This window comes from Leucopleurus acutus (assembly GCF_964270905.1).
Source record: "Leucopleurus acutus genome assembly, chromosome: 6".
Taxonomy (NCBI): Eukaryota; Metazoa; Chordata; class Mammalia; order Artiodactyla; family Delphinidae; genus Leucopleurus; species Leucopleurus acutus.
In genome coordinates this window covers 61,193,745-61,212,780 of record NC_139149.1, presented here as the reverse complement: position 1 = coordinate 61,212,780, position 19,036 = coordinate 61,193,745, and the positions used below count along the sequence as shown (strand labels likewise).

At 33.1% G+C, this 19,036-nt stretch overlaps 1 protein-coding gene across 3 annotated transcripts in view; it reads left to right on the top strand.

The window, feature by feature from the left end:
* Positions 1-19,036, top strand: part of ATF2 (activating transcription factor 2) — an 87,788-nt gene that overhangs the window by 38,769 nt on the left and 29,983 nt on the right. For 2 of the 3 annotated variants that reach the window (XM_082841279.1, XM_082841278.1), the window contains exons 5-10: positions 5,817-5,913; positions 8,980-9,098; positions 9,238-9,366; positions 12,518-12,696; positions 14,222-14,336; positions 16,633-16,719. In XM_082841279.1, the coding sequence (XP_082697405.1) occupies positions 5,817-5,913; positions 8,980-9,098; positions 9,238-9,366; positions 12,518-12,696; positions 14,222-14,336; positions 16,633-16,719 (726 nt within the window). The remainder of the gene's footprint in view (positions 1-5,816; positions 5,914-8,979; positions 9,099-9,237; positions 9,367-12,517; positions 12,697-14,221; positions 14,337-16,632; positions 16,720-19,036) is intronic. The other variant, XM_082841280.1, reaches the window with a different exon arrangement.

Below are 19,036 nucleotides of genomic sequence, written 5' to 3'. Positions count from 1 at the left end.
TCTTGAGTTTAGTTAATAGTAATATATCAATGTTGGTTTCTTAGTTTTGATAAACGTACCACAGTAATGTAAGATGAGAACATTGGGGAAACAAACTGAGTAATGAGTGTGTGAGAACTCTCTGTACTATTATTACAACTTTTCTGTAAACTTAAAGGTTTTCCAAAATAAAAAGTTTATTCAAAACAATAACAACAAAAAGCTCTACCTGAGAAACACAAAAAAGTTGCTTATGAACCACAGAATAGAGCTTTCAGATATTTATCAAGTGTATATATACCATGTCTATTTATTTGTGCTCCAGCTTGTTTCAAAAAGGATTTGAGGAATTAAAGTTTCATATAATAGTTGTCATAGTAATAAAAACAGTTATAACAATAGTAACATTTTTTAACTTAGCCAGTCACTGTGCTAAGAAGCTTATGTGGGATATGTCACTTAATCCTGCAAAAGCCCTATAAAATAGGTGCTACTGGCCTCATTTTATAAGTGAGCAGTTGAACTTAAATATACTACTGAATGTCTCTCAGTCACAGAGCCTGAAAATATTGAAGATAAGTTTGAACCCAAGCCTGCTCTTGTGTTAACATTTATGGCGAAACATCCCTAAATAGAATGTTCAGGCTTCAAGGTATATTTGAATACAGGTCTTTGTATATGTTTTTTTTTCAATTAACATTAAAGGTTTTTATTTTCTCATAATTACAAAAGCATCACTGAAAATGTTGACAAAAGGAAAAAATAAAATCCAGAGAGGACTTCTGTTAACATTTGGTGTATTTCCTATGTCCTTCCCCCCTTTTATTTATTCAAACAAAATTGGGATCATACTGCACATATAGTTTTGTATTCTATTTGTATGCAGATGACACTATATGTATTATGGGCATTTTGTGTGTTAATTGAAAACATGGGTTTGAGTTCCTGTGTAGTATTGTGTTGCCAGAATGTGTCCCATAATCTATTTACCCATTCTTCTTTTATGACCTAAAAATTAATTATTATGGCCTTAAAAAATCACAACATTGTGATGAGTATTCTTCTGTATTACCCTTTATATGCATCTCTAATTAATTCCTCAAAATACATTTTTAGAAATCAAATTATTGGGTGAAAATGTATACACATTTTTAAGGTTCTTCATACATTTTGCATATTGTTTTTAAAAGCTAAAACAATTTATTTTCACTAGTAATTTATCTAAGCACCGTTCTCATCATGAACACTCCAATCCTAGGTATTATTAACTATTTTTTGGCTTATATTTGTTCCCTAAGATACTTAAAATAGTCTAATCTCTATGTTATAATAATACCTTGTAACTGTTACTGGCCAAAATGATAATCCAGCTAAGGTCAGCATCATCCATTTGTTAAATCTTGCTTAGAACAGAAATGGTATAATCTCTCTCTAGATTCAAATAGTATTTCCTAGGAAATCAGAAGTTCTAATAAGAATTGATTTTAGAAACACCAATTTATTGGTGGTATTACAAATTATTTTTTGTCACTAGTAGGTGATAACATTATTCCAAATTTGAATTTCACCTTTAAAAAACTTAATGGACTTAAATTTTCAAATAGGTTTTTAAAATTTTTAATACATTTTGTTGATAATGTCATTTCAGAGATAGAGACTTATAGAATTCAATGCAGAGGATTTTAACTTTTGACTCTTTATATTACAATTTTTTTCAGATGCTCGCTCAGTCACTATTAGGTATTTCACAAAGAGTCCTGTTCATTTCATTTGTCTTAACATGGTGTTCCATTGAATTCAGTAAAAGAGACAAAGTTGAGATAATTTAGTGAAAGATTCATTTAACATTGAAACTCATATTTTATTGATAGTATCTTTGCTTTTGGTGATACTCTTATTGAAAATTCTTTCTTTGGTAGAATGTTAATACATTATAAGCTGTTTTACAAAGGAGATAATCATTTTATTTAACCTAAAGTTTCAGTGAAGGTGTGAGAGTGGGAGTGTGTATGTGTGTGTGTTTAATTAGTAACTTCCTGATGTTGAATAAAATAATTCAGCTAGTTAAAGAAGTAGTAAAATGGGCTATTGGCCTGATGGCTTTATAACTTAGTACCTATTTAATCTATTTTAAATAGGAATAATAATCTATATCATAGATATGAATGCATGTATTAAATGTAGAATGACTGATTTCTTAGGAAGTTAATTCTGGTAAGAGTGTTCAAGCCTTGGAAACACAGATTTCTCAGATACCAGAGCTTAAATTAATTTATTATGGAAGCAACTATTTCACCTCCCTCCTACCTGTCAGGTTACCCATCCTTTTTAACCTTTTAAGAGAGATGGTTGGCCTATCCTACCTTTCTTGACTGCCTTTCCCATTGTTTATTCAGCTGTATGCTCAAAGTCTTCTTGTTTAACAAAACACTACACATCAATAACATTTTGCATTGGAGTTGTGCTCTCAATTGCCTGGAAGAAAGAAATTGTATGAATTCAATGTGTTATCACTAGCAGTATCATTATAATTTTTCTACGAAGCTTATTTTTAGAATAAAATTCTTAATTTGTCTGGGAAAGCAGTTCAAAGAGATTCTGCAAAAATGTTAGCTTGTAATAGCTACTTTATGTGTTTGTTGAAGAAAGAATGCGTTTTACAATATATATGTTCCTGGTGACTGCCTTTTGACACTGTCTTTTTACGTTTCTTGTTAGAGATAAATAAGTTTTCTCAGATGATAGCCAAGGTTAAACTCACCTGTATCAAGTGTCAATTTCAGTGTATTTTACCCGTGTATATAAATAATATCATTATATGATCAACAATTCCTTTATAAATAGCATTCAGGTAAATTTGATCTGTACATTCTCCATGAGACTTTGTAAATTCATATTCGCCGCATTTCTCCTCTTACTATTCATATGATCCTAAATGTTTTTTAGGATCCTTTTAGCTGTTTCTTTTCACTTAGAATCAATCTCGGTGCCGTTTTCACATGTTTTGTATAAAGCATAATGTTATTTTTTCTATATGTAGTTGCTGTTTGATTTGGATATTTGTGTTCAAACCAGAATCTAAGCAGAGGATACTGTTAGGATAAAAAATTCTTAGCACATAACTATCTGTTAATTATGCTGACTGCTGTTTTAAAATCTAAGACCTCTACCAAAACGCATTCATTTGCAAATGTTTAATGATTGCCCTCAATGGAGAAAGCCACGTTGTTAGATTCTTTGGAACATAAAGTGAACCTTGCTTTAAGATACCTGTAAGACATTCAAGCAAAAAAAAAAAGATACTTGTAAGACATTCAGAACTGTCAAGTAAAAAGCAATGAAGTAACACAAGTAAACGCTATAGCTATGTTCATTCTCCAAGAGCTTTGTTATTCGGTCTATCAAAGGATGACTATTTCTTATTTCTCCAATTTTTTTTTTTTAATAAATTTTTTTTTTATTTTTGGCTGTGTTGGGTCTTCATTGCTGCGTGTGGGCTTCTCCTGATGCAGAGCACGGCCTCTAGGCACTTGGGCTTCAGTAGTTGTGGCTCGCGGACTGAGTAGTTGTGGCTCGCGGGCTCTAGAGCGCAGGCTCAGTAGTTGTGACGCACGGGTTTAGTTGCTCCGCAGCATGTGGGAATCTTCCTGGACCAGGGCTCAAATCTGTGTCCCCTGCATTGGCAGGTGGATTCTTAACCACTGCGCCACCAGGGAAGCCCTTATTTCTCCAATTTGGAAAGGATTCTTACAATGATGAAGCAATAGGAAAATAGCACTTGAGTGGGGAGGAGCTGGATTATGATCCCATTGCCTATAGTTGGTACTCAATAAATGTTTGAAGAGTAAATGAATAAGTCAAGGGGTAGAGGTACTGTTTGCATCTGGACACTCACCTACAATGGGAATACAAGCAGGTTTTGAAGAGGGGTCATATAATAATAATTTTCCACTGGTGTACAGTAACTTAAAGACTTAATGGTAAGCATACTTACATGAGAGCACTATACAGCCAAATTAAATTAAAGGCTTAATTCATCTTAAGGAGCAGTCTGTGGTTTGGTGGGTTTTTTGCTTTTCCTTTAGACTGAGCTTGAAGATTCAATTCTTTAATTGTAAGGAGTTCTTTCTTTCAATTAGCATTTATTGACTACTTACTATATGCTAAATTTGGGAGAGCTCAAACAGTAGGAGCTCAGCCTACTTAAAAGGAAATACAAAAATATCAGTATCATATTGATAGGTGCTATAACCAGGCACTGTGCAGAGCAAGATGGGGTATATATGAGAGGGATTAACTTTTACAGTGGGCTTGTGGGCTGGCCTAAGTATGATATAGGTCATACTTTTAATATTTAGAATAAAAAACATAATGGAAAGAAATATTTCATTCTTTTACGTAGTTTTAAGGTTACCCTAAAGCTATTATCATTTGTTGCATGAAAGGATGTAGTGAGTTGGATAGTGGGGTGGTGAGACCAAAGAGAAAGAATCCATTTTTGGTGGTTCAGAGGAACCAAGTTCAAATATATATAATTTTAACATCCCATTTGTAAGGATATAGACTAGAGAGTGAGTTTAGATCTCTTAATTTGGCATTTTATAATTATTGCTCTGAAATAACAAAAAGTAAGTGCTCTCTATTTTCAGTTATAAATGTTACTAAAGATAAGGAAGCATCTTCATAAAGATTGATGTCCAGACACAGTCAGGAGGTATTTAAACAATGCATTTATTATATTGTAATCATAAATGTCACCTTTGGCAGGCAGGATGTATCCACGCTAAGTGTAGTTTTAAAAATAAATTTGCTTCATTTTTTTATATAAGAATGCGATAATAAAATGAAAAATCACTTTATTCTAAGTTAAAATTTTAATTTAATTTTATTTTACTTTTAAAAAATTATTTATTTATTTACTTTTGGCTGCGTTGGGTCTTCCTTGCTGCGTGCAGGCTTTCTCTAGTTGTGGCCAGCAGGGGCTACTCTTCATTGCGGTGCACGGGCTTCTCATTGCAGAGCATGAGCTCTAGGCGCATGGGCTTCAGTAGTTGCAGCGCGTGGGCTCAGTAGTTGCAGTGCGCGGGCTTCAGTAGTTGTGGCTCTTGGGCTCTAGAGCGCAGGCTCAGTAGTTGTGGCGCACGGGCTTAGGCTTAGTTGCTCTGCGGCATGTGGGATCTTCCCGGACCAGGGCTAGAACCCGTTTCCCCTGCATTGGCAGGCGGAATCTTAACCACTGTGCCACCAGGGAAGTCCTTAATTTTATTTTAAAGTAATTAATTGCTTTATTATTGTACTGGCCACTATTTCTTTGCTGGATTATAATCGAGGCATTCTTTTTTTTATGTGATAACATAAAGAACCTGATTCACCTCTTAATTTGTCCAGGAGCAATATTTTTATAAGAAAGTTTTCGTTTTAAAAGTGGTAAGTAACCTGAAATCTAAGTAAAATACAGTGCTTTCTTCAAAAGTCATTATACCATGGAGTATATATTTCTACTATGATATGGCAAAAATTAATAGTGGTCTATTTTTAGTGTCCAAATGAAATTTATATAAAGTTTCTTTGCCTCAGGTTTTGTTTTTAAATGCTCTAAAATGAGTTATGTGACCTAGTATTATATCAGAATTGCTTGTTCTTGGGTAATGTGTTTCTCTATGATTGTTTGAGATCTAGTATGTTTATCTATACTAACAGTAGGTTCTTTATAGTTAACAAACTGCTATTTCTTTTTTAATGGTGGTTTTACATGTTGTGGAAATGAATTTCCTTATCATTTAACTTATTTGATCAAATTGAAAATCTTAACTATATTTTAAAACTTTTTGCCACAGCGTTTTACCAACGAGGATCATTTGGCTGTCCATAAACATAAACATGAGATGACACTGAAATTTGGTCCAGCACGTAATGACAGTGTCATTGTGGCTGGTTAGTATATGCTTTTATTAATAGCTTATATACATATTTCACCTGGAATGTGCACAATTTTTGTGTATTCTCTGTAAATAATATAGTCTGGTGATATTCCAATGACTTCATTTACAATAAATGTTGGCAACATGTATTTTACCCATTACATTTTTATGTTTCCTTCTGACCATTCATTTCACTCTTTTTGTGTGGTTTTCAAATGTAGATTTTAATGTCATTTTTTGTGGAAGTTAATTAGAAACCTGGGAACATTCATACCATTTCCAAAATTTACATTTAACTGATAGTTGAACTAATGTGATGTTTAGTCAATGTTTCTTTTAGCTGTTTACACCTGCTTTACAATGCTATGCGAAGCTAGATGATGATCAAGCTCTTCCTGTTGGAGAAAGAGCAATTAGCAGACTTGTTCATTAGGATTTTGTTTGTTTCTTTTTGGACTAAACGTCTGTGTTAGTAAAATACTCTCAATAAAGGGGGCTAAAATTCAGTCAGTGCTTTTATTTTTGTATGTTGCTCCTATGAACATGCAGTATCACCTAAGCAGATGATTATCTTACAGTATGCAAAAAGAGAAACCCAATTCATGCATTGGTTTATTGTCCTTCCATGCTATATCAGCTACCCCTTTTTTGGTATTTAAATATATATATGTACATATCTCTGTATATGTACACACACATAACATTTAATTTCATTGCATTTTGTATATTTTATAAGTAGTGTGGTAAGAAAACAGTTTTATATAAAATTTAATATACTTATATACATTTCAGTCCTTCTTGTGTCATAACCACAGATTCACATAAATATTCAAATTAACTTAATTTTTTTCTCTTGTAAAGCTTAGGTTATACTATTTGTAAGTCTCGAATTATATACCTGTATACTGAATATTATTAATACTTTTAAATTATTACCCAACATAGAGATCAAATTGTCATATGCAATGGTTTGGAGAGATAATGAGGAAAAAAGACGGTTCTTGTCATTCGGTATCAAGATTTTTGCATTGAAAAAACTGGAGGTAAAAATGTTGATAATTTACCAAAAAACAATTTGTTTAGGAAAAATGTAGGGTAGCATTCAACATATCTTCATTTCTGTAAGTAGAAGGAAGTAGACAAGAGTGAGGTATGCATTTCTTTAAAACACTATACATCAGATACTAGGAGAGAGAACCAAAAACACAAACAAAATAACAACAGCCTGAAGTTTCACTCTCCTAGGCATGAAGGCCTTTGCTTCTCTAGAATTTCTTGCCTTAGAGCCATATCTCTCTCTGTAACATTTAACTCAAAAATATTTTGAGATTGGTTTCTAGAACTTACTTTCCTATCTGTTTACATTTAATGCAATAGAAAAGTAGAACACACTCAAACATAGCACTTGACCATTTTTTTACTAATATATATTGAGATGAGTAGTTTAGCATTACTGTATATAGTGCATGATGTGTATGGTATATATTTGATGATCAATAGCCATAAGCCATGTGCATGTTTAAACAATTGTGCCTGTGTTGACTTTTCTCTTTTCAAGCCTGATCATTATAGTAATCACTGATAAAAGTGATTTTTCCATACGTATTTTATTTTTAAGACTTCTCTCCCTTTAATACAAAATAGCCTTCTCTTGGGCTTAGATAGACAAACCCTTTGGGCATGAACAGAAGAGTCAAATTTATGTTCAGTTTACTAATTCAGTCATGATGGACCTAGGTTGATACAAGTATGCTGGGCCCTTACTAGAATACCATTTTGAAGTCTTTTTTGGGGTAGAGGTTATATATGTTGCAGACTAACTATTAGGTAAAATGAAGACAAAATAAAAGTCCTTCAGTAATTTTGATAATACTAATAGTGTCTGAGGTAGGCCTACATTATATCTAATGTGTATGACAAGTAGGTCATTTTAGTGTTAAATATATTTATATGTAGTAAACATATTAATACTCTGGGAATATGTTGAGGTGAGGGTGAAGATAAAACAGTAAGTAATGCCCACTCTGGGGACCCAGTAGTTAACAGAAATATGTGAATTTTAATTTCACAGAAGGTTTTATGAGTATTTTATCTTAAACCAGGAGTCATCCTTATACTTTTATTTAGTTAAAGCTTGATCCCTGATATAACCTATAAAATTGATGCCCTAAAATATATAAAATGTGAATAGAATTTGAATGTGCTACCAACTCTAATCAATCTGAGTAGCCTTGAAAATAATAAGACTAAACAGGCAAAATTCATAAATTTGCTCTTTCAATTCAACGCGGACCTTAAGTGGCACTTGTTCTGTAACTAATACATGCTCACATGTACATTCAGTACATGTTTTAATGCACCTAGTGTGAGTACATATTCAAATGTAGTTAAAATGTTTCAAGTTTCCAGAAAGCAGAGTTTGACTAATTCTCTCCTGCCTAGGAATTAAGCTAGAACGTTAGACATATAACTCTTACATAGCCCCTCATACCAAGCTTGAAAAATGCTTTAAAATAGAAAATTAGCTTTAAAAAGGAGGGTTTTGTTTTAGTTTTCGTTTGCGGGGGGCTCTTGTTTTAACCTTCTTTTTCTTCTAGTATTTTGATCTACCTGCTAAAGACTATTTTATCTTAAGCTTGCTTTCATAATAGATTATGAACACTAGTGGAAGGGCAAAGTTAAAGCAAATATACATGCTGTTGTCCTAGTTTTCCCCAAATTGCATGTATTTTATGCATTTGTAAGTTTTAATAGTGTAAATTTTTTTTAAATTTTGTGTTAGATAACGACAGTAGTTGATCTCTGAGTAGCGGGTGTTTATGTCACTCAGAGAGAACGTGTGGACTAAGGAACAAGAAGTACTTCTTTTCATACTTTTATGGTTCATAAAGTTGGAGGAAATACCTTAAACTGCAACAAAGACTTAACCAGATTTTGTTTGCTTTAAAGGAAGAGGTCTTTCCAAAGAGAATTAACAGCTGACTGAACCAGTCCTGCTAATTTGTTAATTTACTAGCTATATTTTAGGGTCCTGTATGATAGTTAAATCTATGTGTTTACTTCTTGACATTTATTTCAGATCAGACCCCAACACCAACAAGGTTCTTGAAAAACTGTGAAGAAGTGGGTTTGTTTAATGAGTTGGCAAGTCCATTTGAGAATGAATTCAAGAAAGCCTCAGAAGACGACATTAAAAAAGTATGTTGTTAACCATGAAATTAAAACAGTGCTTCTGACAGAACAGTAATCATAGTTTTCACTCCCTGCTCTCTTATTTTAGATATACTGATTGGCTATTTTTAAACTCTTAACATTTTCTTTAACGTTTGTGTTTTAGATGCCTCTAGATTTATCTCCTCTTGCAACACCCATCGTAAGAAGCAAAATTGAGGAGCCCTCTGTTGTAGAAACAACTCACCAGGATAGTCCTTTACCTCACCCAGAGTCTACTACCAGTGATGAGAAGGTTAGAAATTTGTATTTATGGTAGAAACACAAACTAAGTGGAAAAAAAATCAGCTAAGTCTAATATTTGATCTACATAAAATGTTAATGTAATAAATTATACATAAATCAGTGTCAGGTTGTAATAGTCTTATTATATGTGAAAGCCTGTGAATACTCAGAAATTTCAGGGAAAGAAGACTGTACCTTTATAGATAATTCGTTTTTTGTTACACACAGAAAAATTATTGGGGAGAATAGAAGAGCCATGGCAGAGGAGCTAGAAGTAAGGCAGAAAAAGTAACTATTTACCTAGGAATAAATGCTTTGACCTTAGGTGTTTTGTGTTTTTGTCATTTCCTTGTTATAAAGGTACATTCTCGTTATAAAAAGTTTAAGAATATAGAAAAATACAAGAAAGAAAAAAAAAAACTACCTTTTAGCCCATAATTGACTGATAAGAATTACTAGTATTTTGAAACATTTTTCCTAGATATATGCATGCATTTATACATAAAAATATACATATATAAGTGAATAGTTATAGGATACAAAGAGGAATCTTGGTTTATTTTTTATTTTTTTGGCTGCTTTGGGTCTTCCTTGCTGTGTGCGGGCTTTCTCTAGTTGTGGTGAGCGGAGGCTACTCTTCATTGCAGTGCACAGGCTTCTCATTGCACAGGCCCTAGGCGCACATGCTTCAGTAGTTACAGTGCGTGGGCTCAGTAGTTGTGGTGCGCGGGCTTCAATAGTTGTGGCTCTCAGACTCTAGAGCGCAGGCTCAGTAGTTGTGCACGGGCTTAGATGCTCCGCAGCATGAGGGATCTTCCCGGATCAGGGATTGAACCTGTGTCCCCTGCATTGGCAGGTGGATTCCTAACCACTGTGCCACCAGGGAAGTCCCAGTTTACTTTTTTATATCATGCTTTAGACATTCAGCATTAATGTACATTTTCCCATGGCATTAGAAAATTTTCCAAAGTTATAATTTTTAATGTTTGCACTTTATTTTATCATTACCTTAATGTATTTACTTATCTTGTTCTTGTTGGACATAAAGGTTGTTTCCACATTATCACAATTATAAGAAACGCTGTTAAATCTTTGATATAAATATCTTTTTCCTAGAAAGTATTTCAGTCCCTTCACACTCAGCAGTTTTTTCCTGTTGATTGCTGCTTTAGCCTCTTTTAGGGGTATTTCTTCTTCCTGCATTCCTCAGTCATTAGTTCCCCCTGGGCATGGCATAGTCATTCCAAGTTGTAAAAAGCAAGTTCTGGGCCCCCTTCTCTTTTCTTTCTCAATTTTTTTCTTAAGTGCTCTCATCCAGACTCATAACTTTAAAAACCATCTTCGTGGTTTTCAAATTTATATCAACCCGGATATTTCCCAGATTTCCATATTCATATCCAGCTCCATCTTGATATTTCCTTTTCTGTGTCTAATGGACATCTTAAACATAGTATGTCTAAATTAGAGCCCTTGATTTTTTTTCCCACAGTTTTCCCTGTCTCGGTAAAACAGGGAAAACTTCTTTCCATCCATCTAGTTGCTCAGGCCAAGAATAAAGAATACTTAATTCCCTCTTTTCCTTCACACTGAAACCAGTAACAAATCTTACTAGACCTACTTCCTGAATATATCCTTAATTTATCTCTTTTATCTTCAGTGTCACCACTTTAGTCCAATCCATCATCATCTTTTACTTGGATTGTTAACAATTACCTTCTAATAATTGTTAACAATTATTATTTGTTAAAATACAAATAGTATTAAAATAATAATTTTAATATAATTAATATATTAATAATGTTAATATAATTTTTAACAAGTACCTGGACTTTCTACTTCCATCTCCAACCTATTTTCCATAGGCTATTTTATTTTTAATACATTATGTCACTTCCCTGCTTAAAATCCTTCAATGGTTTGCCATTGCATTTAAGGTAACACACTCCTTCTATAAGTCCTCATTGATCTGGACTTACCTACCCATCCAGCCTCACCTCATGCCATTCTCTGGGATGTTCATCAGGTATTCTAAGCTTTTTCCTACCTCAAAGACATTGCTCTTGGTATTGCTTCCTTTTCCCTAGAATGCTCTCCTCCTTATCTTTTCAGTACCTGTTCAAATGCTGTTTTGCAAAGAAGCTCACCTTACCTCACTATGCTATCAAAGGAGCCAACTCCAACCTTCCCTCAGTTGATCTTTCATGATTTCTTATGTTTTGCTGTTAGTCTGTAACACATTACAGTCTGAAATTTTCTTGTTTGTTTTACTTGTTTATTGTCTCTCTTCCCACTAGGCCTTGAGGGTGTGTTGTAAATTCTCAAACTTGTCAAATAAATGAAGTCCCAGTACTACTAGTTTATCTTTCTTCCTGTATAGCTTAATAAGATTTTGATAATAAATGGCAGTATAAAGGCCAATTCAAAGAACATAGTAGACCCAATTTTTACAGTAACTAGTTACAGAGTCCTGGATAATCTCTGTTTTCTAATCTGTAAAACTGGGGAAAAGACCATCTATGAGGTTCTGTGTTTTCCTTTACTTTGGAAAGATGTTACTCCAATAGTTATTTATTTTTACATTCAAGGTATCAATATTACTTGGCCTTTTGATACTGAGAAATTATTGATAATGTAGAGATAGTTACCTGAAATTAGCAAATATTTGTATTAAAAAAATTTTAACATTCCTGGGCCCTTACTATAGTACCATTTTATAAGTATTCTATTATTGAATTTGTATCAACTATAAAACAATCTCCTGGACCTATTTCTTCTTTATACAGTATAATGATGGAGTAGGACTAGGCAATCCCTTCTGGATTTTAAGTTCTATGCTTCCATGAGAATGGAGTTGTATTTCTGTTTTTTAACTTAAATTCTCATGGAGTTATACAGCCAAGTTGCCCAGCCTAACTTATTTCTAGATTGATGGTAAAATAAATTGTACTGAAAAAACCACTCAAGATGTTTTTAAATTAAAATATGAACATTGCATCTGAAACTTTACAGTGGCTTCTACAATTTTCTTTTAATTAACTTTAAATATTAATATACTTTGGGGTATATTAAGTATTATGTTTGTGGTTGTTTTTAAAAATGTGTTATATTCTGTTGACTTGCATTTTTAAATTACATTCTTTCTCTATCTCATTATTAAATAGGAAGTACCATTGACACAAACTGCACAGCCCACATCAGCTATCGTTCGTCCAGCATCATTACAGGTTCCCAATGTGCTGCTTACAAGTTCTGACTCAAGTGTAATTATTCAGCAGGCAGTACCTTCACCAACCTCAAGTACTGTAATCACACAGGCACCGTCCTCCAACAGGCCAATCGTGTAAGTGATTTGGGCCAATCATTGAATTATATGAATTGTTAAGTTTTTCTTGTTATGATTTGTACTAAGATATTTAATTATTCTAATTGTGGCCTTTGTGTGTGTGTGTGTTAATAGTATTTTGCATGCTTTGATTTTCGGAAAAAATGCTTGGGTAGTCTTTTTAATAAATATAAATAGTATCTAATAAATTAGAAAATAAATATCTAAAAGTTAATTTGAAAAACAAATCAACATAGAATGTGATTTTAAGATGGTCTCTTATTTTCATGCTATTTCACACAAAACACATAAGATTATTTTTATCACCAGGTAACATTTCTTTCAGTTCTTACAGGTAGTTGATAAGAATTTTTCTCAACTAACATGTTGGAGATTGTCCTAAGTAAATTCATAACTTTTTCCATTTTTTTCCTCTTTTTCTCTACACTGCTTACGTACATTGTGCATTTAAGATGCAATTAAAAACAATTAAATTTTACGATGTGCTTTGCAGTGATTGGAAGATTTTTGTTTTGTTTTTAATTACTTGAGTGGTGTATATATACCATGAATAATTTTCTGTGGGTATTTTATTCATGTTATGAGAAAGATGGTATCAAGTTTCCATCTGTCACATAGGCATTTTCTTGGGCTGGAGCTGCAGTTCTTTTTTCTTTTTCTTCCAGTTTTATTGAGATATACAGTGGACCCTTGAACAATACCAGTTTGAACTGCATGAGTCCAGTTACACACAGATATTTTTCAACAAATACATACTACCACACTACACAATCCACAGTTGGTTGAATCTGCAGATACAGAGGCTGACCATAAGCTACACTGGGATTTTCGACTCTGCATAGTGTCAGTGCATCTAACCCTCTTGTTCAAGGGTTAACTGCAATTGACATACAGCACTGTATATATTTAAGGTGTATAGCATAATGATCTGACTTACATACATCATGAAATGATTACCACAGTAAGTTTAGTGAACATCCATCATCTTGTACAGATATAAAATAAGAGAAAAAAATATTTTTTCCTTGTGATGAGAACTCTTAGGATCTACTCTGGTAACAGCTTTCATATGTAACATACAACAGTGTTAACTATATTAATCATGTTGTACATTACATCCCTAGTACTTATTTATCTTATAACTGTAAGTTTGTACCTTTTGACCACCTTTGTTACTGTACAAAGATATAACATTATTAATGACTATATTCCTCACACTGAATTTCATCCCTGTGACTTCTTTATTTTGTAACTGGAAGTTTGTACCTCTTAATTTCTCTCATCTCTCCAACACCCTTCCCTCTGGAAACCACCTGTCTGTTCTCCGTTTCTGTTTTGTTATGTTTGTTCATCTGTTTTGTTTTTTAGATTCCACATATAATTGAAATCATACAGTGTTTACCTTTCTCTGGAAAATTTACTTTTAAATGATATAATAATAGGAGTAAAAATACTCTTGTATTTTTAGAGATTATTGATAGGGATTTCTTCTCTCTAATTGCCCTTCTTTTGTTTTCCTTAGTCCTGTACCAGGCCCATTTCCTCTTCTGTTACATCTTCCTAATGGACAAACCATGCCTGTTGCTATTCCTGCATCAATTACAAGTTCGAATGTGCATGTTCCAGCTGCAGTCCCAGTAAGTTTGAAATTTAGACTATTAAAATTTTTTCTTTATAGTAAAACCGATCTTTGTAATCAGAAAATACAGCTCAAGGGGGGGCTGCTTGATTAGTTTATGAAACTGAATTCAACAAAATACTTAGTGGTGAGCAATATTTACTCACTGATATTTATTGTGATAGCATTTACCTTTCAAGGCAAACATAATTGGATAGAAAACATTTTTCCATCCTAAAAATCTTGTTTTCCTTTTATTTTTAGTATTAAGAACTTTATTCCATATTCAACCCATTTCAATTTGCTAGATTTGTAGAATTCAAATATTAACATAGATTTCTATTCTTTAAGAAGACATTTATACTGGAACACTTATCAGGTAACTCCATGTTATTTTGATTACTATAGAAATTGTTTATAAAAGCACTCTCTGTGAAATATTATGGTCAGGTTGGGTTTACAGAATTCCTTTGCTGTCCCAAGCGTGTGAAAATCTAAATGGTCTAGTAGAATGGGCAATAGATAGTCCCCACTTTCCTAAAGAGAAGATGCATAAGAAAAGTTTTTTGAGGGCATGTTAAATATATAAATTTTGAAAGACATAGACAGTAGTTAAATATCTACTTACAATATTTAATAACATAGTGAATATTTAGAAGCACATTCTTTGGAATAATATGTTAGAAATAATCCTTTTTTCCTGTTCTCACATTTCATAAGTTTATTCAGACTCTTCAAATGTGTCTTCAACATTTAAGTTTTCATCATTAGAACCACTTTTTAAGAAATCTCACACAATTTTCCAAAACACATTGTTTTCATCCTCACCCAAGTAGTTTCAGTATAACACTTTTGTGTTAATCTATTAACACAATCTATTAACACAATCTATTAACACTTGTGTTTAATCTATTATTGTAATCCTGGGAATCTTACACCAAGTCCTAATATTCATTCATGTAATAAAAAGACAGTTTCTTCTTTTACCTTGTAGATAGTTGTTTCTGATCAGTACAATATAATCACTTATTGTATAGCTTTTAAAAATTAGTTTTAAAAGCCTCCTTACAGTAACATCTAACACTTTGGTGAGATTATATCCTCAGAAATAATACTAAAATTAATGTTAAATATTTACTTTTTTTATTAACTAGTTCTTCCAGAGTGACCTTTCTAAGTATCCAAAATTAACATTGATTGAAATAATTTCAAGATAATATGTTGTCTTCAAACAGAACTTTGTTGTTCAGAATGAGATATTTTATAAGGACTCGAATATAAGGTGATTACTTCCTCTTTTCTCAGGATATTTTCAAGGGGGAAACATCCTTGTCCTGTATCTGGGATTGTATGGTTATCCCGTTAAATGTAACTGTGATGAGAGAAACTGAAATGAAAAAGAGGTATACTTTAGGTACATAATAATTAATCATTCAGTGTTGATAATTAGGTTTTTTAAAAAAGGCAAAAACCAGAAAAATCTGTTACATATTATTATTATTAGAGGAATTATTAGAGGTAATCAGGTTCTTCTTTGTCATGCTTTATATTAATATATCAAAGAACTTTCATTGTATATTTTAGAAATTTTATATGTATATATTTTAGAAAAGCAAAGTTCATTGTTGAAATTACTTTCTATGCCTAGTTATACAAGTTTTAACATTCTTTCCTTTCACATTCAAAATGGAAGGGTGACAGATCTGTGAGAAATCCATCACTTTAAATATTATTTTCTATAAGAAGAAATCATTTAAAAAAAGGAATTATGAAAATTGAAGATTAGGGAAGTGAGTGTCTCAGAACAACTGACAACTTTTTTTCTTTTTTTTTTTTTTTGCGGTACGCGGGCATCTCACTGTTGTGGCCTCTCCCGTTGCGGAGCACAGGCTCCGGACGTGCAGGCTCAGCGGCCATGGCTCACGGGCCCAACCGCTCCACGGCATGTGGGATCTTCCCGGACCGGGGCGTGAACCCGTGTCCCCTGCATTGGCAGGCGGACTCTCAACCACTGCACCACCAGGGAAGCCCCAATTGACAACTTTTGAAGGATAAATCACGATTAAGATCAATAAGGGTTCAGACAGAGATACAGTTTTCTAATTCTGAAGTCTCAAATAATTATACCAATTATATTTATATTAATAATATTAATATACATTTTCTATTAATGTATAATATATTGTCATGTAAATGTTAATGCATTATATTGATTATAATATGTAAATTATTATAGCAGCCATTGTGCAAATAAAAGTACAAATCTCATTTTGAATATATTCTCTGGCAATTATTTTTCAATATCTTCTGCATAGCTTGTTCGACCAGTCACCATGGTGCCTAGTGTTCCGGGAATTCCAGGTCCTTCTTCTCCTCAACCAGTACAGTCAGAAGCAAAAATGGTAAGCAAGATTTTATTTGTTCTATACATTTCTTGAGCCTGTTTCAAATTAGTTTTTTCCATTAAAGCCCACTTCAAATGCACAATTTAGATCAAATTTTATAAAATCGTGGACTGTATTACATTACAGAAGAACCAGAAAATTTGGAAAAGGAAAGCTTTCATTAGCATAGTGACAAGCTACTGATACTTTAAAGCAAATGAATGGATTGGGAGTAAAGTTCTAGTTCTTGTCATTGGTTTGTCTGATTTTTGGTGTGGCTTTTTACATAAATCCTCCCCCTGCTGGAGGCTAGAGATATTGCAGCTGAAACTAGAAGTAATCATCTGAAGGCAGTGCTGATATAATGAGTGGTTGTATACAGTCATACAAATGAGTAGAACAGAATTAACTAGAATTCTGAAATAGTATATGAGTTAGTAAACACTACACATAATATATAAACGAAAACCATATTTTTGAGTTATGTTTCAGACACTAAGAAATTGGTGGTAAGGGATGAACTATAGAGTAGGAATCAAGAGACGTATTTTCGTTTTAATCCTGATTCTGCTATTCAGTACCCCTAATCAACCCACTTTAACTTTTCTGAGACTCATTTTCCTCATCTGTGAAATAAAGGGGTTAAACTTTGATTTCTGGGGTCTCTCTTAGCCCCAAATCCTACTAACTTGCTAATTTTCTTGGTAGAAGATCTGAAGCTGCTGCTGTGGGATGGGGAGTGTGGGGGGTTGGTTTTATTCAAATAAGTGTAATTCTCCCTTCTATAGTCTAACACACTTTAAAGCTAATTCTTCTTAACTACAACCAATGAATCGATAGATAATTTTTAGACACCTATTATTTGTTTCAGTTCTATGCTAGGCACTATACTAATAATATAAATCTGTACACATGAAAGCCATTATGTATCAATATTATCGCAAGGCTTTCAATTTTTTACTGCTATTCTCCATTAGTGCAAATAATCAATCTGAAATTGGCATGGGATAACTTTTTTTTTTTTAACAGCAAAACTTATATACCATCTGAATGAATAATAGTTGGTTGAAGAGTATTAAAATTAGCTGGTTATTGATTGTGGTGAGGGAACTTGAAAACCCAGGAGGGGAATTTTTCACATAACAGCATGTTTAGGTCAAAGGCATGGAAATAATAACTAAGATGAATCTTTTCCACTTCATAGCAGAAGAGCTTCACTGGGAATGTGTTTTACACTTCCTACTTTAAACATAACTGTTATAATGAAAAGTTCAGTTAGTGAAACTGAGTAGAGTAGAAATAGAAGTTAAAGAGATCCTGTTGTTGTACACTGTATCTAAAAATATTTTTACATATTCAGTGGACTTTTTTTTCCCACAAATTAATTCCAATGGAAAAAATCAGATTTAAAGAAATACTTTTGGCTATAAGAGATTAGGCCATATTTGTAGAAACCAGTAAACTTCCCTGAATAACTTTTTCTTTTAATCACTAAGAAATTTAATAAGAATAAAAGTGTTTTGTATGCTTGTATATTAAAAAAAATACCAAAGCTATATTTCATAAATTTATATATGAAAAACAGTTACTGGTTGAAAGCCCCAAAATAGCATGGGGAGTCACAGATTGCCCCACTTAAATTTAACAGTCCAATTAAATTTCTTATTAGAATATTGTTAACATATAAAATAGCCATATTTAGGTGATTGCCTATTTTAACTGGGATAGTAAATAAGATTGTCCTGTTTTTAATTTAAAAAGACTCAGAAATTAGTCCATTTCCTTTTTTTTTTTTAAGCTTTTTGTTATGGAAGAATTCAAACACATACAAAATAAATAGGTTTCTATAATGAACCCCCATGTACCCATCATCCAGCTTCAGTTATTAGCAATATAACTGCCATTCTTGTTTTATCTGTACCTCAGACCACTCCCTACCCTCACTCAATTTTTTTTTTTTTTTTTTTTTTGCTGTACGCGGGCCTCTCACTGTTGTGGCCTCTCCCGTTGCGGAGCGCAGGCTCTGGACGCGCAGGCTCAGCGGCCATGGCTCACGGGCCTAGTCGCTCCGCGGCATGTGGGATCTTCCCAGACCGGGGCACGAACCCGTGTCCCCTGCATCGGCAGGCGGACTCTCAACCACTGCGCCACCAGGGAAGCCCATAAGGCTTTCTTAATGTAAAATTTACATAGATTGAAATGGACCGATTTTATCTGTACAGTTTAAATGCATTCATGTAACTCACACCCTTATTATGGTATAGAACATTAACATCTACCCATCAAGTTTCTTTATTTCCCTTCCCAATCAGTCCACCTCCCCCAACTGTTCTTG